We start from the raw sequence: 24,629 nt of genomic DNA, 5'->3' as shown, positions 1-24,629 counted from the left end.
TTTCATGAATTCACGTAGGGGAGAGAAAAACACATCATGCAAACACTCAGTTTCTTGTAATTCTTGCTTTGCTGTAAATGCTTTGGTTGTATTGCCTTAGTTTTAGCTGTTGAGGTTGCTTTGTTTAATCCACTTTTTATGGATGTGTTAAGAATAAACAAGTGGATTCATGAGTTGGACCCACAGAAAGGTTGTGTGCAGATTTATGCGGGGATGAAAATAGGGCCTCTGTAATAGTTCCCTTGACTGCATTTATTGCTTACTTTAAAAAAGTAATTTCTTTATATCAGCATCAAGCTGAAAATTGCCATGTATTAGTATTAGGCTTGGTAAGCTTCTAATTCTGTGGCATTTACAGCCGGCTGTGTTTCCATGCATTTATAACACTTTGATTCTTAAGAGCTCCTTTAATCGCTTATGCCTAGCTTGGAACATAATAAACAACTCTCTGTAGCGAAAGTGCCACATGGGGGAGATTTCTAGCAAGAAAGTTAAACGCTTCTGTCACTCGCAGTTTTGTTGCTGTGTTTTTCATGCACTGTAAGTACCGTAATCTACTCTCTGAGCTTGGCTGCTGTAGTTAAAAACATTGACAGGCAGAATAGATGCAAGGCAGCGTGAAAATGAAAAATTATCGGCCCTACAAAGACGTCACAATGGCAAACAAGGCAGAAACATAAAGCGATGGCATGCCTCTGCCTTTTCCTGTTGATTGAGATCACAGGATGTGTCAAAGCCTTCTAAACACCCTCACCTGGCCGCCGTCTGTTTTCCCTATCTGATGCTCTGCTCCCATGGCCACATCAGCTGTTATCAGAATACACTCTGGCAGATAGCCCTCCTCTTCATTGTCTGGCTAAACAAGTTGTGGAGTTAAATGCATGCCTTATGCTGAATACAGTATGTCACACAATAGAGCAACAGTCTTATATCCTCTTGCATCTCCTACAACTTTCATGTGAGTTATCTTGTGTTGTGAGGTAGAAAGAGTTGTACTGATAATGTTATCACAGATGTGTTATCTTGAAGCTACTTAAAATATCTTTTTGGGGAAAATGCATTTGGCAAGTTTCAATCTATTTTTCTATCAGCATCAAACAGACATGTCTTCTTTTGGTCTGAAACATATTGACGGATGTATAAACTCTGGGCTGCCTAGGAGCGTGAGGAGCTTTGATAATGTCAGCCCGCTACCAGGTGCAGACGGCTAACGTGACAGAGTCTTTGTGCGAGATTGACTGAGGCGACAGAAGTAAGCAAATTCTATCTGCAGATGAGTTGTCTTCTAGCAAGATGAAAAGGAAATCACAAAAGTGAGAAAAAGTGTCAAAAGGTGTTTTTTTTTTCTTTTTCAACAGAGATTTATCTTTGGCCTTGTGTCTCTGCTTCAGAAAAGTGAAATAGAACTAATAACGTGTATTGATTTGTTGTCTCCTGAGTAAAATGACTATCCAGAGTTTTTTTTTGTGATAACCTGGGCCAGCATCTGCCAGTCTGCCTTTACAGCAACAAACAGTACAGTGTAACTGGTGGGATATAAAATATGACTTAAAATATGTACATACCCTGGCTGCTCCCCTAAACCAAACTTTAACATTTATTTATTATGACACATAGAAACACAACAAGAAACTTGTTTATGGTTTCTACTGTGACTAGTGAAGGTCTATGACTATGTAAGGAAATTCAAAAAAGTTCTCGCAAGCCGCAGTGATTCTTATTTGGATAGTTTTGACTTTGTTGCAATCACTTCATGTCATGGTAAATATCACTTTGGCAGTCCTTTACTTTCTCCGTTTATTTTAGAAAACAAATCCCTTTTAGGGATAAAGCACCTGGTGGGGCTACTTAATGGAATGGCTTCAGCCCTACGCAAATAAACAGCTTGCATTTTTGGTGTGAGATTAGGAATGAGGCTGAGAGAGAGAGCTGGAGTGAGGTGGGTAAAAACTAAACAAAGAAAGTCAACATGTGGAGAGTACAGAAGAGGAGGACTCGTGCGTCTGCCTCTACTTATAGTTGACTGTACTGTATGTACTGTATGTCTATAGAACTGCATGTGAACATTGACACATTTTGAGCTTTGTATCTTGGTAGCCAAAGATTTTCCCTTTTTAAATTCATGCAGAAGTTAAGCTTTTTTTTGAAGGGTTGACCAGTGAGTCAGCAACAGGATATTATTCAGAAGGGCTGGATAATGTATTTGTTTTCCACTCTTGTATAAAAAAACATGCCTTTATGCCTTTTCTTAACCTAGAAAAGATAGCGTGGTAACCAGAGCCAAAGAAAAGGGAGAGAACAGGGGAGGAAAATAATTGACCAGTGAAACATAAAGAAAAATGAGAGCTTCAGTTCCTTTAAATAGCTTAACATGCTGTTGAAATTAGTGAGAAATGGAGCCTTTTAGACTAGGCATATCAAATAGTATCACATTTATTTTAGAAACCCACAAGTTTTCCGACTGCTCTGATTCACATCATATATTGTTAACAGTTACGTTCCCACTCATTTGCTTATTGGACTGTCTGGAGAATGTCAAAGTATTTTGAATACTGAATCTGAATGAAACGGGAAAAATGGAACCTTTTTCCTGAGACCATTTAAAGGACCAGTGTGTAAGATTTAGGGTGATCCATTGTCAGAAATATTGTCACAAATGGAATATGTTTTCATTAGTGTATAATCACCTGAAAATAAGAATCATTGTGTTTTCATTACCTTAGAATGAGCCCTTTATATCTACATAGGGAGCGGCTCCTCTTCCATGGAGCCCGCCATGTTGCACCATCATGTTTCTACAGTAGCCCAGAACAGACAAACCAAACACTGGCTCTAGAGAGGGCCTTTTGCCGTTTTTTGCGAGTTTTGCAGCCACTTTAGGTTTTCCTACGCGCTTGGAAGGAGACGTTGACTGGAGGGGTATTACTACTTGCAGGGCTACTTGGTAAGCTAGCTGGTAAACTCCTGAACCTGGCGAGCCAACCACTAACACACTAGCCACCAGCTAGGGCTAGTCAGTCACAATAGTTTTCAGAACTTCTTTCCATTTCTAGGATTGTACATCATTTCATCCAATAAAGAGTTTCTGAATGAGGAAGAAGCTGTCCGAACTAACTATCTTGCTAACTGTATTTAGAATGGATGCTAAGGTCACACAGTTTATTCAATAGACGGCTGTTCAGTCAGCAAACCATTCCTGTTTTGTTTAGTTTATACTCTTACAGAGGAAGATCAAATAAAAGTGAATAGCTTCCTCCATTTTGGAGCCTCTGACTCTCAGCATGGACAGGGCGGTTTGTTATTGGTAACGGCACAAATACACATGTCAAAGTTGAATTTGAAACAAAAAAAAAACTGGACATGGCTTTACTGGTACTTTGCCCTAGCTAGCAAATCCACTGATTGCAGTGATTCCATTGTAATTTATTTTGCTGTGAAATTTTGTTGTTTTAAATTCTTGTGTGACTGGGCCGTAAATCATAACTTTTGATTATTTTCAATTTTATTTTACTGAGATAAAGTTCAGCTGCTTGTGTTAAGACAACATGAAACACGGACACACTGACACTTCTTTAGAAAAACGGCACGTGTCATTTTGGAGGTGTCACATGGCTGCCGTCATTCAAAAATTTGAAATGATATCCGTCATTATGTTCTGCACCCTCCTGCTCTCCATGTCCCTTCTACTGTGTTTCAGTCCAGCACACATCATTTTGATGTTCTCATCGACATATCTTTCTGTTTCTTTTTCTCAGACAACTGAACAAATATAATAGTGATTGTACCAGCTTTCAATGCAAGACCAATGTTTCCAGTTTTATGGAAACAGTGTTTTCAAAGAGTATAGTTTGCATGTGTCAAAAGTTGGTGTTGAGGGAAGGCCAAACCGGAGAGGAAAATATACGTTTTCAAATTTAGCCACCTTAGTGTGGACATGGCCTGTGAGGGACGTGATGTGAAAGGCTATTTCTACTGCAGTGTGGATTTATTTATGTAATCAAATTAAAAAGGTGGAGGCATTTTTTAAACTGGTATTTATTTACAGTTTTTCTTTTTTTTGCACTGGTTTTAGCCTTGGCTCCTGCGTTGTTTTCATAAACAAAGTCTCTCTGGCTGGCTAGAAAAAACAGGGCTGCTCAGTGCACTGAAAACAGGAATGACAAACACCATTAGCTGAAAAATTTCCATCTCATTGCAACTATGTTATTGTTTACTTTACCATACACGTCCTAATATGGTTACCTCCCTGTCAAAGCCGGCCAGAGCAAAGCCGAGGGGCCCTCGCAGGGAGACGCTTTCAGCTGCCACTTAGACAATAAGAAACAAATGTCACAGCTCGGCAAAATAGCCTGGCTTTCACAGTCTTACAGTACTTGGCCTTCCACACTGCTTGGCTCAGGCTCCCGTGTGATATTTATCTACTCTCCACTGTTAGATGCCCTCACAATGTACCCCCACCTCTCTCCTTCTCTGTCCCCTCTCATCTTGTCTTACTTGCCTTCCCTCTGTCTTTCTTTATTTGTCTGTATCTCTCCATCGATCTCTGTCCCTGTCCTGGTGTTAGCTATGTGTAGGTTGAATGATGGGCCTCTGTTTGCTGTGTTAAGTTATTTATCAGGGGGTGGGATGATGTGTTTGGAGTGGCTGTTGCCCCCCTCCCTGTGGCCAAGCAGAGGCCAGTTCAGCTGCAGGTCATGCCCTGGCCCAAAGCCGATGCTGCGTTTGAACTGGAAACATCTTGGCGATGCTCAGAGACCCTTTATGATACTTGGATGAAATCATCTCACCACACAAACTCAGAAAACCCTGGGATACTGCAGAAGAATTGTAGCATTCTGGAGGCTGTGGCTTTTTCTATTTTAATTGTTTAGAAGTTTGCTGAAGCATCAGTCATTCTTATAAATACATGTTTATTGTGAAATGTCTTATTGCAGATTGAATGAAATAGTTATTTAAAGGGGACTTATTATGCTTTTCCTTATTTTCAGTCATATATATAATGTTACAATGATGTAGTATTAAACAGATGGTCATATTAAACGTTGCTTAAGTGTCAAAAAATGAGGTAAACGTATGTAGAAGTAATGGGCAAAAAGCTCAGGCTTCAGACTGTTCTGAACACTTGTTTTTTCTACTTGAAGCCCGAGCCGACGTCGGCTTGTGATGGATTTCTTTATATGGACATCTGCTCCGCGAACAGCGTGCAAGTTCACTGCCCCGCTAACATTATGCTATTTTTCCATTGTTTTGGAGGTAGTCATGACTCGAGTCAAGTTAGCACGCTGTGAGTGTTTTTCCATTACTCATCAGGACAAAGTAAAATAAGTAGTTTATCTGTTGGATGTGTGCTGGTCATCTGCAGCTCTTCATCAAACATCATCATCACCGTGGCTGTTTGTACAATTCCTTACTGCATTATTTCTAATTGATCCGCTGAACAAAGAGCTCCAAATATCTTCATGTCTTGTTGTGTCGACTGGTTTTTAGCACCGCTAATAAAGCTCTGCTAATTCAGGAAGGAACATGTTTCATTTCAAGTCTCCCGTTATTTAGTCATTTAAAAACTTTTAATATGAAGCAGCAAAAGCAGGAAAAGTTTTCATCAGCAGTAACTTAACAAAACTCTGATACAGCTGCCCCTTGGAAAGCTTCCGAAAAGCTAGCCAATCAGAACAGAGAGGGCTCATCAGGAGGGGGGGCCTTAAAGAGACAGGAGCTAAGACTGCCTGTTAGAGACAGAGGCTGAACTGAGGGGCTGTATAAAGGGCCAGTATAAGATAAATAAGGAGTTCTTGAACTGTAAACCATGCAAAGCTACTCTAGTGGAGTCCCAGAATAAAAATATAGAGCTAAAAATTAGCATAATAGGTCCCCTTTAACCTATAAAGTCCACAGAAGATTTTCTGTTGCTGCAGCAGCTGTAGTTTGTTTGAAACAAGCAGAAGTGGATGGTTTTGCATTAGCAGTGTTTATCAAAGGAAAATCCTGGTAAAATATCACCAAAATCCAAAAAGTGGACGTTACTCCACTTATTAATCATCTGAGAGTATTCTCCGTGGATTCTCAGCATATAGGCTTTTAGGCATTAGGGGCAGGCAACCTCACTGCAGGTTAGTCTGGCAGTAGGTGGAAATAGGGTTCTTTCAGATGCATGGGCTTTCTTTTCCCCAGTTGGTGGAAGATGATGGCAGCCTCACCTCAATCCTAAAATCCTCACGTTTATGATATTTGCCCAGTATTATCTGTGCCTGTGGATGAATGGGAGGACAGAGCATGAGGAATGTAGAAGGTCATACTGCGTGATTTACACAGTACAGAGCCAGTGAATCCTTGGGAAAATACTTGGGCCAGGATCAAACAGACGTCATGTGATATGTTCTTAACACTGACCTTTAGATTCATGCATTTTACTTCTCCCCTTTGCCAAATGATGCACTAAATGTAAAACAATTCTTATTTTAACAGTTTCAAATAAATACAAGCAAATAAAAGGTTATTCTTTATAATTATAGGTTATCATTTGTGTAGTTGAAAGATACTCGTTCTCGGTGGTGTTATGCAGTCATGTGTTTATGTTGCTTGCTTACCGATGAAACTCTTATGATCTGATTTTAAAAAAAATGCTACAGTCCTCTGATTCGGTTCTTCATCCAAGCTGATGTGAAAACCTCAATATGTTAATAATATGCACGGACTTTCACAGTAAAACTAGCTTCTTCCCTTTCTGAATTCCTGGAAAAGATTTAAATTCCATGGTTTCATGTGACTAAGCATACTCTCACAGAGCTATAAGGAAGTGGTCAAATGATTAACTGTCAATTGGCATTTTTAGCACATGATGTTGTAATGATAATGATAAAATTCAGTTATTATGTTATACATCTAGTTTTATCCATAGCTAAAACAAACATACTGTTTATTATTTCTTTAGTATTTGTTCAGGACTACTTCATTGCAGTTATACCTTGTTGATAAGCTAATGGCAGTGACCTTTTGTTTTTTTCCATCTGAGGGGAAAGACTGTACCCTCTTTGACGTTAATGAACTTTGTGAAAGGGTTGTTTACTGGCTTCAAGGTCAGTTTCTGAGAAGGGCAGCAGGTTTTCTTGTAAACATATTTACAACCAAAGATGTGTAAACACTGTAAATGTATACAGGTGCAGCAGGGCCAATACTGGCACATTTTCCTTTTTTTTCTTCTCTTTTTTCCTCTGACCTTTCCCCCTGTGACACACGCATAAAGGCTGTTGTGTGCATATGTGTTTATTTCTGGAAGCACTTTAAAGTAATATGCGCACCAACAAAAAGCAAAAAAGAAAAAAGTACTCTTAGAAAGCATAATGATGTACCTTCTCACAATATAAAGCTGAGAGGGGAGAGAAGGAGAGGAGAGGCAGATAGCAAGGCAAACGCAGGACTAGTGGGGGTATTAAATATGAATTAATGGAATGTTGCTCAGGCACATCTCTGGGTGTAGTGTAGTGTTGAAAAATAAAATTTATGTTGCCGGCTACTAGCCGTGAAGGTGCATTTGGACTTTGTATCCTTTAATTAGAAGTGAGATATTAGCATTTCATAGGGCTTTATGCTGGGTGAGGGGATCGGCCGGCCACCGCACCTTCATTAGCCAGCTTCTCTGTGTAATGAGTGCCGTCATTAGCTGATGGAGTGGATTTGCCCTAGCTCTACCTTGAAAGGCACATCTTTTACATACTTGCAAGGAATAAGGCCTTTTAATGGATTTCTTAATGAATAAAATAAGATGCCACTTCTTTAAAATTTGAAGAGTACATTTCTGATAATGTATACCACTAGCTACTGCCTTTTTCTTTTTCTATTGAGTTAGCAGTAAAGAGGGAAAACAGAGTAATACTGTTGGTGATAAAAGCAGAATGGTGGAAAACAAAGCTATTTGTGGGGCTTGGTGATGATGGAATGGACATTTTGCAGAAGTAAAAAAAAAAAAAAATTCACCTTTTATGTTTTGTAATCCATCATTAATTATAAATTATATCAATAATGTGTGGACAGTAAAAGTGCTAGATCAAAAGGTTTGACTTTCATTCATATGCACGTGAAATAAGGTGTATGTGATTTCTGGCAGAGGTCTGAGGAAGCGCTCGCTGAGCTATAGTGCTAGATGTTAAAACTCAGCGTGTTTATCAGGGAGAAGGCAGGACACCTATTGGATAAACCTGACTGCAAATTATATGTGTGTCTGTGCTGGAGCGTGTGCACATTCAACAACAATCAAGACAGCCTGAGCCGAGGTGTTTTTTTGTGATATGGAAGTCTCCCTAAGCCTTTGGCTGCGGCTCCATTCTCAGAATCAGCCGTGAAGTGATTAGTATTTTATTGATGAGCTCCTGAAGTGGCAAGTGTGGGAAATTGGATCTTTGATCTCCTGGAGTTTGGGAAATATATCCTGAGTGTGTGGAGCTCTCCAGGTAAAACACCCCCATCCTACCAAACTACACACACATATCCACACACACATGCACACGCACACACATAGACAGACAGACATGTCATTTGGGAGGGATATTCCTCCCCTTCTCCAAAACACATATTTGTTTTGGATGTTTTCACTGAGAGTCTACATGGTGATTACAGATGTTCATTAACAAAATTGGGTATTTGTTTTAAACTTTAACCAATCACTTTGATATGCTAATTACAGTGTAATTTAATTTGAGCCCTGTAATGATGATGCTGTTATTATGGACATAAATGATGCAGTTAAGCTGAGAGTAATCTCATTTGCATACTGTACATGCCAGTAAATTAAGCCCTTTCCTGCTTTGCTTCAGCTTTAATTTTCCACTCCTTTTCACACAGCATCCCTCAGCTCCTGTGCCTAATAGCAGGCCAGCTTGTTTGATGTGGAGAGGCGCTTCCTCACACTAAATCTAGTCACAATATGTAATACATAAAGGCTCTCATTATAACTCTAAGTGCTCTTTTAAGAAGTTGGTATTAATAAGCAGGCAAGCTTTTCATGCTTTGTAGTGATACACAAAAACAGTTTTGTCCCTCACCATAATCATCTTCAACATGCCTTAATCTACATCTGAGAAATAAAAACTATCATGGTTGTAATAATGATGTAGCAGGGAATAGTTAAAAAGCCCCTAATCATATTGTATATGTCTTCTGCTATCAGTTGATCAGAGATATCTTCAAAGAGGTGATTGTATTTTGATATTCCTGCTTTGAAAAAAAGATGAAGGGCATTTGGATGGTGTTTTTTAACTAAGATTTTTTCCCCTCACACACACACACACACAAAAAAACTAATTGAAAAATATTTCCTCATTGTATGTTTAGAGCAAATAATTTGTCTACTTTTCTTTGTACAAATGTTTTTTGATGTCTATATAAAAGAGGCATATTTCTGACAGAGGGACATGCCTGGCCTTGATAAAAGCTCCTGTGTCTTCATTAGAGAAGCAGCACCTCATGGTGTCTGATTGTCTGATGTTTGCAGTGAGAAGGTAAACATGTTTGTCATACAGGGGTGTATTTATGCTGATCAAACATGTGAGATGGGCCATGGTGAATGTTAAGGACTTTGGCTCACCACAGGGCTCAACAGCTCTGTGAACATACAGCCTCACAATGGTCTCAACTTGCCCCGCTCGCAAACAAGAGTCCGACTTCCCCTCGCGTTTTGAAGGTGGGTTAGGGTGGCGGTTTATGGACTTTTAACACTGACAATACAATTGCCCTTCACTGAGAATGCTCCGCCATTTTGTACCATAAAGAATATTATTTTTCTGCCAGCCAATTTTCTCTGTTAGTCTCTAATTGGCTACATAAATCTCGGCCGTTGAGGGTGAGAAATGTTGCAGTGTCACACAGTGTAATCTTCACCCTTATTTACCAATTCATTAAGATTCATTGATGCAGGATCGGTGAGAGGAAATGACAACATAAATCAGGCCTCCAACATAATGACCCTAATCAGTTGGGAATTGCAGAAAATGTCATGATGAACTATGTCCTTGTATTAGTGCCACTGTACATTGTCATTGTGCTGCTTTATGAGTGGGACGCATCCTCCTGACATGGGCTGTATTTAACAAAAAAAGAGTTGTTAAAACCTGATTCCATTAAAACGCAGAAATTCATGTAAGGTCTTTTGGTATTTAGCCCTTCGCCCTTTATCTTCAGTTTAACTGCTTAATGGAAGGCACAAACTCCCTTCCTTTTTAACCCTCTCTGTCCTCTCCCTGGGAAGCCGGGGCTTTTAAAATAATAACATGCTTCTTAGGCTTAAACGACCCCGGTACCATGTCGAGGAAGAATTGCTACTTCAGAAGCTGTAGGAGGGGTCAGCCCAGGGGTAAGACCACTCCCTTACCAAGGACAGTCAATCAGATGCCCAATAGAAAATTACCATTGTGTTACAGATGCCTAAGCTCAGTAAATGTTAAGCAATCACTGAACACTGCCAGTTGTTGGGTGTGATACTATAGGAGTGAAATAGACATTACATTTCCATGCCATTATTTGTGTGTAAAGGTTAATGATTGTGTCTGTAAAATCAATAGCTTTACTTAATGTCTGTGAGTAACTCTGAACCAAAGAGGTGGGAGACCTACACCTGCTGTGTGTTTTTATCTGTGGAGAAACATTTAAATAGCAGGGGTTAGACCAGACCCTACAGTTCCTTCCAGTTATCGTACTTGGTACTGAGAATGGAATCATAATAAATGTATCTACCACGCTTGATGACTTACTCAACAGTAATTAGTGGCTGACTTTGTGTGCAGAGCTGTGGTTTACCGCAGGTCTGTCCCGATGATTTAACAGAACTGTAAAGCTTTTCCCAAAAATGATTAGGCTACATGTTGTCAGCTCACAGAGGAAGTGTGCACTCTGGTGAGTTGACATCCCCCCAAAAGACAGCAGTTCTAATAATATTGTCCTCTCTTTGCGTAGGCACGCAATATTAATTAGACAAGTTCGTTAAGGCTAACCTTGGTTTTCCCAGGAAAATGCATCTGACACATTTCCTTTCCACAAGTTTGCATTCCCATGCCCATGGGAACAGCCCTTACATGAATTCGAGTAAAAATGATTAAAAATATATGACACACTTTAAGTAATGTTAAAACAATAAGTGCTTTTGCAGATCCCATAGGATGCTGATAGATTGGAGTTGTGTTTTTCTTTGGGTATACGTGTTTGACAGGTCTAATTGGTAAGATGAGCTTGAGGGAAGCAATGCCTGCTTTTTCCTGTGCATTGGGCTTGTGGTCAGAAAAGGAGGCCCCTCGTCTCCTGGTGTCTGTCCTCTTGCTGTAGTGTTAATGGGCATGAGCCACATGTGAGGGAGATTATCAAAGTCAAATGAAGGAGAGTCGCTAAGAAAATGTGTGGCGAGCCACTCCTAAAAGAGGCTCCACATCCCAGAATTACTATTCCATTCATGTACAACCAGATTTAAACTCATTAGACTTCTCTATTTACTTAGTCTCTATCGGCCCTAGTTGTACTAAAAATACCATGGCCTGCCTTACTTTGGCACATTCCGTCATTGTCTGTGCACAGCAGGCCTTTACTCTGAGGTGCTTCTCAGATGGCTCCATGCAAAGGAGACTAACTGGTTTGTGTATTTTCTGAAATTATGGATCTACTCAGCTTCTCCACTGGAGTCTGCCTTCTAGTACCCTTCTTATTGTTAATTTATCTGAGCTTGTAGCGTGATAATAGGTTGCTATTCATATGAATCATCATACTCACCACTGCTTGTATGTCGAGCCCCTCTCCTCTGGTGATAGTGTAGTAATAGGTTTAGATCTAGATTTCATGCTTCAGAATCCTATCATACTCATCCCAATGTGTTATAAATATGTGTTTGGCACCCTTCCTCATATTTTACGCCTATCCTACGTGGGGGTAACTGTTTTTGGCGACTAAAAAAAAAAAAATCAGTCGGGAAAGTTGCTTTGAGAGGGAGTGGAGACAGAAAACTATGGATTCTGGGTAGGGAAGCCTCATTGGATGGCTGTAGCTCAGCAGATGGCAGGTTGTTGTATGTATGAAAAATTCATGATCAACGTGATGTGCAGCTTGAAAGTCCCCACACTACATTATCTAGCTTGTCTTTTGTAATACTGGTTTTTGGACAACAAAATGTTTGATCTAGTTACATCATGATCTTAATGTTTAAGCCATGTAGTAATAAAGTAATCAAAGGAGTGTACAATAGATAAAATCTTTGTCCATTCAATTCCTTTTCTTTTTTTTTTTTTTTTTTTGTGTGTGTGTGTGTGTGTTTTTTTTTTTTTTTCACGACATATCCTGATGTTGTGAGTTCCAGCTCCTGGAGCCCTCAGACATCCTTTGTTATTTCCACGAACCCAGTTACTGAATAATTGAACAAGGTAAATGTTTAACATGTTTTTACAAGTTCCTCGCTGTGGTGTTGTGAAGAACCAATGTTTGTTGGCTCTGGAAGAAACACTCGGTTGCTTTGCTTGACAATGGTGTGTTTCCATAGGAGACCACCTCGTCAGCTGCCCACCCGCCCGTCTTGTTCACATTCACGGTGGCTTGCTAGCAGCTGCAACACACCAGCTTAATGCGTCTTCAAATGTCAGAAGAATGACTTTTTGTTTATCTTGACTTCTGCCTTGCTGTTTATTCTAGCCAAAGCTGCATTTGCATCGACCTTGATTCCCTAAAGCTTGGCCCCCTCTCCTTCCCCACCAGAGCCTGTTTACACTATGCCTACCCCAAGTGTCACCTAGGAAATCGGCTGATCATTCCACCTGGTTAATATTAAATGGCTCCTGCAAGGAGATGTGTTTGTTCATAAACACAAACCCCCGCTCCCCCTGTTTACTGTAGCCATGGCAGCAATCACTTATTAAACAAACAGCTGCTTTGTTTGCCAGCGTGAGTGGTCTGCTTATACCCCAAGGTCTGGGAAGAACTTCTGTGTCTGGTGTGGTGCACGGATGTGGGGTTTGCAATGAAGGCAGTAGGTATTACTTGCAGGGGAGGGTGTGTGTCTGTACTATATTGTCACAGTAGTCTGGAGATATGCTTTGCTTATCTGTGACTTGGTTGAAGTGGCTGACAAGATTACATGGTTGTTTGGTCTGACTGTGAAGTCTCCTTTGGCAGAATGTCATCTCTACAGATGATTCTCTCAGCAGAGAGTGGCCAGAAAGTTGCAGTCAGAGCAGCGAGTGAGCCCAGATTGGTTGAGTTTTCTTGATTGAGGTGGCTCTGGTTTGCAAAGGGCCTCTTTTGCAGATTATCTGTGGGAGGATGTGGGATTAGTTTGTAAAGGTTTTTGGGATTCAGCCTAATTTCTCTGTCTGTTGTCCAATGGATGTATCCAAGAAATTTCTCAGAGTAGTTTGTTATCAGTGATGAGGGCTGTGATAATGGATTATTTAACATACAGCTTGTGTTTGTCTTTTGAGTTTTCCCCAGAATCCTATGAGCCAAAATACAGCAAAACACAAGACTATAAAAACCTTGAGAAGCATTCTGTTGTTGTACCTTTGGTACAGGCTGATGTGTTGTCTAGTCTAGCAACCAAGCCGAACCTAAACAGCTCTAAAGTGAACCTCTCCCCATTGTCTCCTCCTTTGTGTGTCTTTATCTCTCACACAAGAAATGTTGTGCTTTTGTTGTGTGCTTGTGTAAACAAAGGCTGTGTGAGAACTTGGCGAATCGAAGCAGGTGGCCGCTGAGGCTTTACTGTCATGAGCATTAAAGAAAAACAGAACATGGAGAAGGGTCAAAGCACAGCTGCGCGGGCCGACCCTACCTTGAATCGACTGCTGACTTGTTTGAGCTGTTGAATTCCAGGCAACCATGACAGGGGGACAGGCATTAGATTTCCAGTGAAGGGGGAAGAGGAGGAGCGGCAGGGTTGATGAGCTCTGGCCGCCGGCTGTTCTTAACCTTCAACCTGTCTGGTCAGGTGGGAGACACATGTGACTCTTGTTTGTACTGTACTCCCCATATTTGAGGCAGGGAAAACAAAACAAACTGTAAACAAACAGAAACTCTGACCTTTTTTATTATCCAGTGTTTGTTCCAAACACTTGTTTTGTTTTGCAAGCAACTCCCCCAAAGAACAGACAGGCATCTAATAATCAACAGCACAGCCAGTTCTTTTTGTACAAATTGTTGTTGTCTTGTTTTGATCTCCTGGAATTTCCATTATTTTGATTCTTTACTTTTTCCAACTCAAAAAAAAAAAAAAAAGCTGACATGCTCCATTAATAATAAGCAGGGTTTTTTTCTCTCTCTCTTGACTCCCTTTGTGTATTGTTTTATATTGAAATGTTTGTGTTCGGAGCATGAACACATATGTTCTTAACCCCAGTAACTACACCCCTTTTAGCAGGACACTTGACCCATAATTACAGCTGAATATGTGCGTGTTATATAAATGGAATGGATGGAAAAACTTGCAGCTTTTTGAGTCATCACAGACAAGGCTATCCCCTGAGCAAAGTGAAAATAAATAGATAGATCAACAAATGCAGGGCCAAGTCACGTGGCCGAGTTGCCCGGGCCCCAGCCGATGATGGTGTCCCTGCCTCAGTGCTTCGCAGATTAACATTGTTATCAGCACAACTCTCTAATAAGGCTCTTTCCTATCTGCTTGATATTTATGATGGATAATGCCCATTTTCCATTTTCTTTTTTCCTCCAGTTTTTTCGCTCATGATATTGCAGCTTTGAATTATTCTGTGGTGAAATTAATGAGAAAGTAGATTTATGGGTTTCATTTGTTTGTCAATTCGAAAATTAATTGGGTGTTAATTTTAGCCATCCCCTCATCAGTGCCGGTTCCAAGCATGCGCGCATTACTTTGCATTCATTGTAGCCTTTCTCTCCTTTATTGTGGGTCACTAGTTTTGCATACATTAAAATAGCCCCGCGGCTCATTCTCTTGATTACTTTTGGAGATGCCATGCATTTGGAAATTTACGCCTTTCTGTTATAATTATGAAAATTTTGCATGGAATGACAGTGCATGTATAATAGCCATTACTTTCCCCCCTTTTATGTAGCTTTGGAAAAAAAGAAAGCAGGCCTTCCTTTTTTTTTTCTCTGCATGTGGAAAAATGTCTTTTATTTGAAAAAAAAAGTGGGGGTGAATAACGTCAGCACATGGTTTATTTCAAATGGCATTTAATTTCGCCCGAGAATGTGTGTTTCTAATTGGTGTTTCTGAAGGAGAGCTGGTGCGAGCAAGGGCCTGTAGATGGAGTTGTGGCTGGCTGCATCCCATCCCACAGTGTTCCTCTTGCTCACTCCTTGTTTAGAAAATCCCATTATGGAGGGAGGCCTTGCCAGACTGGAGGGGTGAGCCGGGTCAACATCTGTCTGGAGGGAGAGGGGGGCCGGCTCTAGCCCCAGCCCAGAGAACAGGGCCTGTAGGCCGGGCCCAAGCTGCTCAGACAGGCCCCTGAGTGTGGGGGCGTTGTGACACACAACTGAACCGGCACAGGCCACAGTGTCAGATGACTCACTCGGATATGCTTCTTGCAAGGAGGGCTTCTACAGGAGAGGAGATGTAAACTATAGTGCACTTTTGGTTTGATTCTAGTTCTGGTTCTGTTTTAGCTCCCTATAGCCCACAACTGCTACTGATGATGCTGAGCTGAGACAATCCCTGAAAACCACAATTTAAAAGAACAGTGCTGGTTATAGTGCTGTTTATTTTTTAATAATCCAGTGTCTAGATTATTATCTCACCTATGCTCTGTAAATATTCTTATGTGACAAGTTGTCAACTTCAATTTCCTGTCTGTCAGAGATCTGTCAGAGTGCGTGTCCCTGTGGTGTCTGGGTATGTGTCTGCATCTTGTTTAGATCTGCATCTCTAGAGACGCTGTGCCCATGCAGTTGAGCACATATTAACTCTCGTTGGCCCTCCTATTACACGCCTTAAATGCAACACCATAAATCTGCATTTAGTTCCATTTTCACCTTCTTTCATGATGAGGCCCTGTGTTTTAAAGGCATTTATTCTGCTTCATATAAATAATTAATCAGGCAAGTTAATTCGCTTCTGCCTGACTTGGTCAGCTTCATTAACCGCTCTGGAATTGGGAGGCTAGACGCGCTGCGCCAGTGAGGCCTGCGACCAGCGCACAATAGCTGTAAATCATTCCACTGATTTGAGGAATACAGGCACAGATATGCACCAGTGTCACTGGCACTCATCCCCAGAGAGACAGAGGGGGGTGGGGGGGGGGGACATGTCTGTCTGGCTTTTGTGTATCCAAACGCAGAACAGAGGACGTAAAATGTAAGCAAATACTGTAGCTTTGTCTTCATATTTTATACTGATTGCTATTGTCATATTTTTACATAAAACAAAAAGCATACAGTGATACATACTGCCAGTAATTGTATGTTATTCTTTTGAGTTAATTTAAGTTATGAAAGACAACATTTTTTCCAACAACTCAAAGGGGTTTATTTATATTCAGACCCGTATTTTGGTGTTAATTGAGCACCCCTGAAGGATTTGACTGTTTTCGCTCGGCCTCAGATTGGATGTTTCTCATGGAGATCCTTTGGCAGGCCTCACACAGTCGCCCTGTTTCCCATTAAAAAGCCATTCAGCCGTGGTTCTTCTGGGAGCCATGCAAGTAAATATATCCATTTCCATAGAAAGTGTTTTGTTTTGGAGGTCCAGTGTTTTCTTGGGCTCCTCTGCTCTCACTCAACTCAGGTTGGGTTCCTCTCCGTTGTGTGCTGGACCCCAACCCCTCCACCGCACCCTTGCATATACCCCATAATGTAGAACAAAACCTGAGTCCCATTCCCTTTTCTCCAGCCCAGTATGGACATGTCATCTGCAAAGGATCTGCACCGGAAAAGACAAAACAAAGGAGTAGTTCATTACTCTGTGGAAAAGCAGTCTGTGAGAGCGTGTGTGTTTGCCTCATTGCATATGCTACAAGCAAACAAACAAGACACAAGGAAGCACAAACCAATAGGGAAACCTGCAATAAAAGTGAAATTGTGTGGGAAGGATATGACAGATGTTTATAGTTTGGCCCAGAGTTGAAATGCGACCTCATTGCTGTGTGTTTTAACAGCTGTTTCGCCCTGTCTCTCTCACTCTCTCTGTCCCTGTTTTCTCTCTTTCTGTGTCTTCTCTCAGGTTTTTAAGTCATGATGCAAGAATCTGGGACGGAGGCGACAAGCAACGGACCAGCCAATCAAAATGGAGGTGCAAGTGTGGAGGGCGGGTCCAGGGAAGGACGACCCAACAGCGCCACGCCATCAGTGGAGGTGACTGCAGCTGACCTCCTGCATCTCCAGCAGCACCAGGTAGACCAGTCCCCCTTTCACACCTGTCTTCACTTTATTAATCCATGTCAAGAGCAGGCCCAAATCCCCTCTTAGAGTGCCACTTAATATTTAATTCCACCTCAAAGTACATCTAGTACATAAACACATTATTATTATTATTTATGTATATTGAGGCGCATTTTGAATATTTAAAGAAGGGGAAGTGCTCTCTCTGTGTGATTGTGTTTGGTTGTGTTTATCGTAGCATGCAGCATCTGCATTTTGGTAAAATATTTATCATGGTGTTCTGACATATTTTAAGTGTGTAGGTGCCACAGGATTTTGTAGACAGTTAAGAAACCATGACATCCAATAGGATGACAGCATTTTCCCCTGGCTCATTGTAAACACACCTCACACTCACAACTAATGCCACACTCTGCCATGTTAACCAATGAGGTGCAGAGATGCACGCCGGCATTTGGTGAAGCCCAAAACATTTTCACCATCTCCGACTTGAGGCAAACAGACAAGCTCTTTCTGTTGGTGTCAGTGTTATGTGTGGCACACGACAGTGTGTTTAAGGAAACAACATTGAAAAGATCAGTGTGTCTTCTGCTATCTTGGTCTATCCGACAGGACGACTAGGGTTGTTGTCAGGAGCTGTTTGGTGATGATGCACAGGCTCTGTGCCGCCGTCTGTTGTCACAGCACATCCATCAGCATTTGTACAGGGAGAGCAACAATGCTGCAGCATGGAACATGGAAAATATAACACTAACATATAGAGATGAGCAATGATTCAGTATTATCATTTATCATCTTTCAGCAGAATCATCATGACATTGTGATAATATTATGTTGTGACACTGTGAAACACAATTCTTCTGTCAAAACTGATTTTAACTAGCAAAGTCATTCATATCTCATTTTGACAACGTGAGGTATGAACCATGATAAGTAATATTTATATTTATAAAAATAACATTTTGAAAAGGCATTAATTGACATCTCACTTGATGTTACACACAGTTTAATCCTGTGATAATACGTTGTACACACAAGTCTTATCATGATACAAAAAAGTACTCCTATTTATATATCACTTACGTAGACATCTGACCTCATAACTGGTCCCATTTACATTATGATTAGATATATCTTATTATTTTCTTCCTTTACATCTGTTGTAGATACATTTCGGAAAGTAAACGGGAAAGGGGCAAACATACAGTCCACATGTGATGGTATTAGAGGTACATGGTGTGCGCCTTGGAACAAGATGTATTAGTTCACCACATTTTTTAGAGTATTAATCAGGACAGTATCGGAAAAAATGTGAAAAAGTGTTGGCGTATCATTAAGTAGAAAGGGTGTGTCAGCGTGCATCCTGCTCCTCAGTCTCAGTGTTAGGCCTTTAGGCCTCTCCAGATTTGCTCTTTATCCCCACTCCCCCAGCTCCAGACCCCAGTCTCAGACCCCACCTCCCACCCATTTTTCCAGCTCAAAATGAGCATGTCGTCAGTGAGAAAATCACAGCCATACTGAATTCATTACTGCAGTAGTCACACAAAACCATGGATAAAATTTCAATAACTGCAGGCCACAGTTGAGTAAACAGTTGCACTGAAACTTAATTCCTGTTGACTTTTCCTTCATTCTTTGCCAGGGGCACATTCTGATTCGCTCTGCAAAGACAACAGGGTTACAACTTTGATGAATGTGAGGCAGGGGAGAGGGAGAGAGAAAAAAGTGTCATGGATGTGCACTTGACACCAAGAAGGGATGGAAATAAAGCCTCCCTGCTAGAATAGAGCCAGTCGTCCAACCATGGTCCCTGTTTTCTAGTCATCCAGAAAGAAGTATTACTCTCCAGGATCTGGCCTGGCATTTAAAGGAAGGAAAAAAGAGCAACTCTCTTTTTCCCAATTCAGTTTATTACAGCCGCATTTTCTGCCCTCTGCTTTCCACAATGGTAAATACCCAGCACTTTTTGCTTTATGCCTTTTGAACAAATCCAGTGGTTAATTTCTGTGGCCTGCGGTTAGAGTTGAAAAGAGGGAGGCGTATTAATTGTTGTGTGTGATAAATGGCGCATGGCTGGGGACGAAGGACGAGATGTCTCACTCTCAGCTCCTGACACTGGGCTTTGATAGGCTACTTACCAGGGTAGTGTTACTGGGAAGGCAGACAGGCACTCTTTTTATTTTCCCATTAGACTAACCCAGGATTTTCACTCATGCACCATGAACCATGTTAATTGTCCCCAGGGCATTACGATCTTCGCTCAATTACTTGATAACTTTTTACTTTTGTGGCATTTCACAGTCTTTCTTTTAAGTTTTATTTGCGGTTTGTGCTAATACACGGCTAACTGACACACTGAGGGTTTTTTTTTTTTTTTTTTGCATTCTTTGTTCTTCACAAAACATCCAAGATGCTATTACCCCTTTAGGTGATGCAAAAATCAATCTAAAATCTTCTCAGACTTAAAGTGCAAATGTCTGAGAGTCCCCTGAGTGAGCAGGAACAACAAACCTGGCAGTGGCATATCATTTATTCTTATTAGGGAACATAACTATGAAAGACAGTCCTCATTAATAAAGATGGGGGATGAAATAATTGTAATCTGTTTGATCATCTTGATTCTGACAGGGGAATTCATCTTGTAGACTAGTCAGATTTGGGGGAAGTGGACCATAAGCTTGATTTAAGCATCTCTATTAGTAAGTCAAATACTGTTTGTTAAGAAGTGAGGAGGGGAAGAAAGACTTCTCTTTCTTTCAAAGATGCTGTGGAAATTAAGCAGATTTAACTTTTTGAGGAACTAAACGTGATATCTTGTGTTGTAACGCTTAGACGTTTGGGTGTGCTGTAACAAAAAATTGTTTTGCCTCTTATTGGTTGTTGCCTGTTGGTGGTGTTCAGTATCTTTATGCTTATCTTTTTTCATAACAGATACTGTTTGTGCTTGCCCCCGAATCTGAACATGTTTGTCTCTGTGCTATTTGTTTGTGTTGCAGAAGTTGTGGTTTTAACACTATCCTCATGAGGAAGTAAAGATACTATAGGAGATAAAATAAAAACAAAAGCAATAGTATGAGAGTGCTTGTGCAATAACCTGTTTTGTGATTTGTGATTTAAATGTTTTTTTGCAACAGGAAGTTGTGTTGTGAGAAGGCCTACATCTAGCTGTGGTATTCAAGTAAACATGCAGTAACCATAATGACGTTAGGGAATTTGTGTCAGCTTCGAAGCTGCTGTCTTCAGGACATTCAACTCCCCACACATATTTCCTGTGATGTATGGTCAATTTCAGCAATGCGTTTATAACATCTCACATGTTTAACCATGCAAGCAATTCCTCTGCTCGAAATTTGGTTCAACTGATACAACTGTAGATCATTAAATATTAATATCCTGTCTTTTAGAAGAGCCCTTTAAATCAAGTTAGAGCAATTTCTAAAATATCAGCTTGTCTTTTCCTCTCAGTGATACTGTACAAGTATACCCTAACAGTATCATAAAAGAAAAAATAATACCGGGATGAATAATTGCTTTTCTTTTATTGCACACATATCCATGCAGCTTGCTTTGTCAAACAAGTGCCTTTAAGCGTCGTTACATATCTAAAGATAAGCCCAGCCAATTATGGTTTTTTTTTTTTTTTTCTTTTTCTCTCCCTGCGTGGTTGAGGTGTCCATAATGTTGCGTGTACAGAGAGGAGAGAGTGACACGCATAACAGTGGCCACAGAAAGAGCTGAGCGGGCACAGGTTTCCTGTTTGCATAATGCAAGGCTTACATGGTCCCTTGTGGATGCTTGAGAAGGTGGAAATGCACGTCTTAGCCACTGTCACTGAGCTCTGTCCTGCCAAGCTTCAGGGGGAAGTGCCAGATGATAAGCCTTGCTATCAGAGTACACTCTGATAGGTACACACACGCAGACACACGCAGACACACACAGACGTACAGTACACATACAAACACGTTCACGCTCAGACAGAATAGAGGTCCATAGGCCAGGCCTGGCAGTGCAGGGCCTGCTGGTTTCTGGCATCAAGTCCACATCATGGGCTAATGGTCAGACGGAGAGAGTTAACAGTGTCACTTCAGAGATGAGGCCAGAGAGTATTTGCTGCCTCAGATCTCGCAAATCACATGTACTCTGCTGCAGAGCTGAGGGGAAGAGGGAGAGAGTGGTATGCCTGGATTGAAATACATACACTGTTATGGTGTTTCACAAGAAGCAGCCTTATCACCGCACTTTTGATTTAAATTCCTGCTGGTATCTCTGTATTTGCTCTACTGCAGAATACTGTATCTGTGCAAAGCAGCGCTGAATATTTGACATGTATGATAAAGGCTTCTTTGCTCTAGGTGCTTTCTGACCAATAGCTGTAGTGCATTATCCTACTGAATGTGTGCTTCCGTTCTGAGACATCTCATCTAACTCATGCACACATACAGCATGTGTACATGCAAACACACAAGTTTGCATCTACATAACAGTTCACTGAAAGGATGTGAGTCCCCACGGTCTTGCTGTGCATACTCCTCCATCTCTAGGAGCTCTCAAGTATCTTTATGTATACTGTTCATATTGTCACAGGAGGCCAAGCACAGGCTCCAACTTATTGGAAAATCTGGCGGAGACAGACAGTGTTATGACACTGCATATTGCCCTAAATTGCTTTATTGGTAAAATGATAGTGCTCGTCCAATTTGAATAATTTTATGGAATCCCTCACAGAACAGTTTAATTATGTTATCACACAACTGGCAACATCTGTCTTTATACCACAGCACATGACAGTTTTATTACAGGCTGAATTTCTTTGCTGGTTCTGGCAATTGATGTGTGATCTGATTAATAATCACACAGATGGAGGTGAAAATTGAACAGTGATGTGCTGCTATGTCGAAAAAAGAGGGAAATAATTATTAAAGGGAAAAAAAAAACACAGCTCGTGTCACTGAAAATATCATGACTGTTTTTTACTCAGGTTTAAGCTTCTCTCACGTGAATTGTATTCTTTTCTTTACACAGTTGCGTGCATTTTTTTTTTTTTTTTTATCAGAAGAAAAATCTGTTTAGTCTAGATGCAACTTTTCAAATCCTTTCGTCACCCAGGTTTTGTTAGTGAAGTTTTTGGGAGGTAAACCACCCAGCACCTCTCCTTTGTCTTATGGATGCCTTCCAAGACAGCCAACCTATGAACTCATCCATTTTGTTGAGTCTACCGCTCTCCGACTGGGAAGAGATGAAGCACAGGTTGCATGTGTGCCCAACCCATAGTTTAAAATAGTTGACTGTTGCTTGGGCCGACATCCTTTTTACACACCCTGCTTATATGGGCAACAGGGGGGGATCCCAGGAGTTGTTTGACATTGTGGTAATCAGAATGGACACACATGGGAACACACACACACACACTCATGCTCACTCAATCATCTCTCATTGTTGCTCCTGTCTCATCTCAGCACAAAAGAAGAGAAACAGAAAGTGTGCGTTTCGGAGATGTGAGGATTACAGACTTTTCACAGTAACATGATAGTCATTGCTGTTAGGAATTAAAAATCTTCCTTTATTTACTCACACATAATATCAAATGTGTTTGATGAAGACATTGTCAGCAGTTGATTTTTGGAAAATAATTACATTTACACTAACACTATTTTGGGAATCTTCGATGGACTTTGCTTGATTACGTCAAGACAGTGTAATTATTAATAGAAAATAAAAACAAATATAACAAATTAAGATCAATTCTAATACATGACATAAACAAGAAAACTAGTCTCCGTTGTCAGGTTAAAGAATTAAAGGTGCAGTGTGTAGAATTTAGTGGCATCTAGCAGAAGGGATGTGGCAGAAATGGAACATAATATCCATAAGTATGTTTTTATTAGTGTATAATCACCTGAAAATAAGAATCATTGTGTTTTCGTTACTTTAGAATGAGCCCTTTATATCTACATAGGAAGCGGGTCCTCTTCCATGAAGCCCGCCATGTTGCACCGCCATGTTTCTACAGAAGCCCAGAACAGACAAACCAAACACTGCTTCTCGAGAGGGCCTTTCGTATTTTTCTCGGTTTTGCGACCACTGTAGGTTCTCCTACACGCTTGGAAGGGGAGGGGTATTCAGTTGGTTGTAATCTGCAACCTTACCACTAGAGGCCACTTAATTCTAAATACTGGTCCTTTAAGAGTATGACCACAACAAAGGAGATAAATCTGAAAACTCAGGTTATATAAAATGTTGACTGATCCGCATTTGCATTTTCATGTTGTTGGTAATCTAATAGTTGTTTGTAAGGATTTCAACAAATACTGAAACGTCAAACCAATAAGGGAAACTCTTAAATATTTTCCTCCTTTTTTGATTGGAAAACAAAAAAATGTGCATTCAAGCCAATGTCTAGTAAGGACAGACACAGAGCTGTCCCCTCCTGATCTCTGTACTGTTTCACTACATCCTAAAACAGTTTTATGAATTTATTGTCTCTGAATTTTTCTCTTTTTCTCTGAACAAATATTTTATCACAGCTCATAAATGCTACTTATTAACCAAAGCTAACAGTAATTCCTGCACTGCTGCACTGAAACTGTCAATCAGATTACAATTTTCTGCAGCAAATTCATTTGACAAAATTAAATACGGGTAAATGACACTTGTAGATCCGGATTTCTGATCATTAGGCCAATCCATAACCAGGTTTCATAAGGGTTCAAAGTACATATTTACATGGCATTGACCCAGGACAGCTAGCAGTAGGCTATTTGCAAAAAGAAAAAAAAAATTCAAACATATGGGCACAGTGTGAAAAAACATGCTGACTGACTACAGAGCCTGTCCACTCACTGAACCATCAATCCAAACGCTCCAACTAAACAAACAAACCTCTTAAAGCCCCAGCATCACACCACTGAGCAGATTCTATATATAACATATTAACTCAAATATATGTGAAATATTCAAGCGGTGGTTCAGAAATATGTTTGGCAGTAGTGGAAAAATCTGACTACTGACCAACTGCGTTTTAACCGGATTTTTAAAATAATTAAACCGTTGCAGAGCATATAAAGCATTCATCTTAACCTGGTTTCGTGTGTGTGTGTGTGTAGTGATTCTACATCCTCAGTTGTATAAGACTACATATACCATATATCCCTCTGGAGAATGTGTGCATGTGGAAACCTCTGAAGGACGTGTGTACAAATGCTTCCCATGTGAATGATGCGAGTGTATGCTGGTATCATTAGGAGGAGTGAAGTGGCTCTCATTGTGTGGCGCCCGGATGGTCTTTGATGACCACGGTTTGTACTGAAGTGGGC

The 24,629-nt window shown here is 40.6% G+C and overlaps 1 protein-coding gene across 11 annotated transcripts in view; it reads left to right on the top strand.

Moving 5' to 3' along the window:
- Window positions 1-24,629, top strand: part of foxp1b (forkhead box P1b) — a 159,448-nt gene that overhangs the window by 56,966 nt on the left and 77,853 nt on the right. For all 11 annotated transcript variants that reach the window (XM_067588292.1, XM_067588286.1, XM_067588289.1 and 8 more), the window contains one exon: window positions 17,159-17,328. In XM_067588292.1, the coding sequence (XP_067444393.1) occupies window positions 17,170-17,328 (159 nt within the window). In that variant the 5' untranslated portion in view covers window positions 17,159-17,169. The remainder of the gene's footprint in view (window positions 1-17,158; window positions 17,329-24,629) is intronic.

This window comes from Thunnus thynnus, chromosome 4 (assembly GCF_963924715.1).
Source record: "Thunnus thynnus chromosome 4, fThuThy2.1, whole genome shotgun sequence".
Classification (NCBI taxonomy): Eukaryota; Metazoa; Chordata; class Actinopteri; order Scombriformes; family Scombridae; genus Thunnus; species Thunnus thynnus.
Note: the sequence above shows the minus strand (reverse complement) of the source record. Positions and strands in the feature narration are given on the sequence as shown.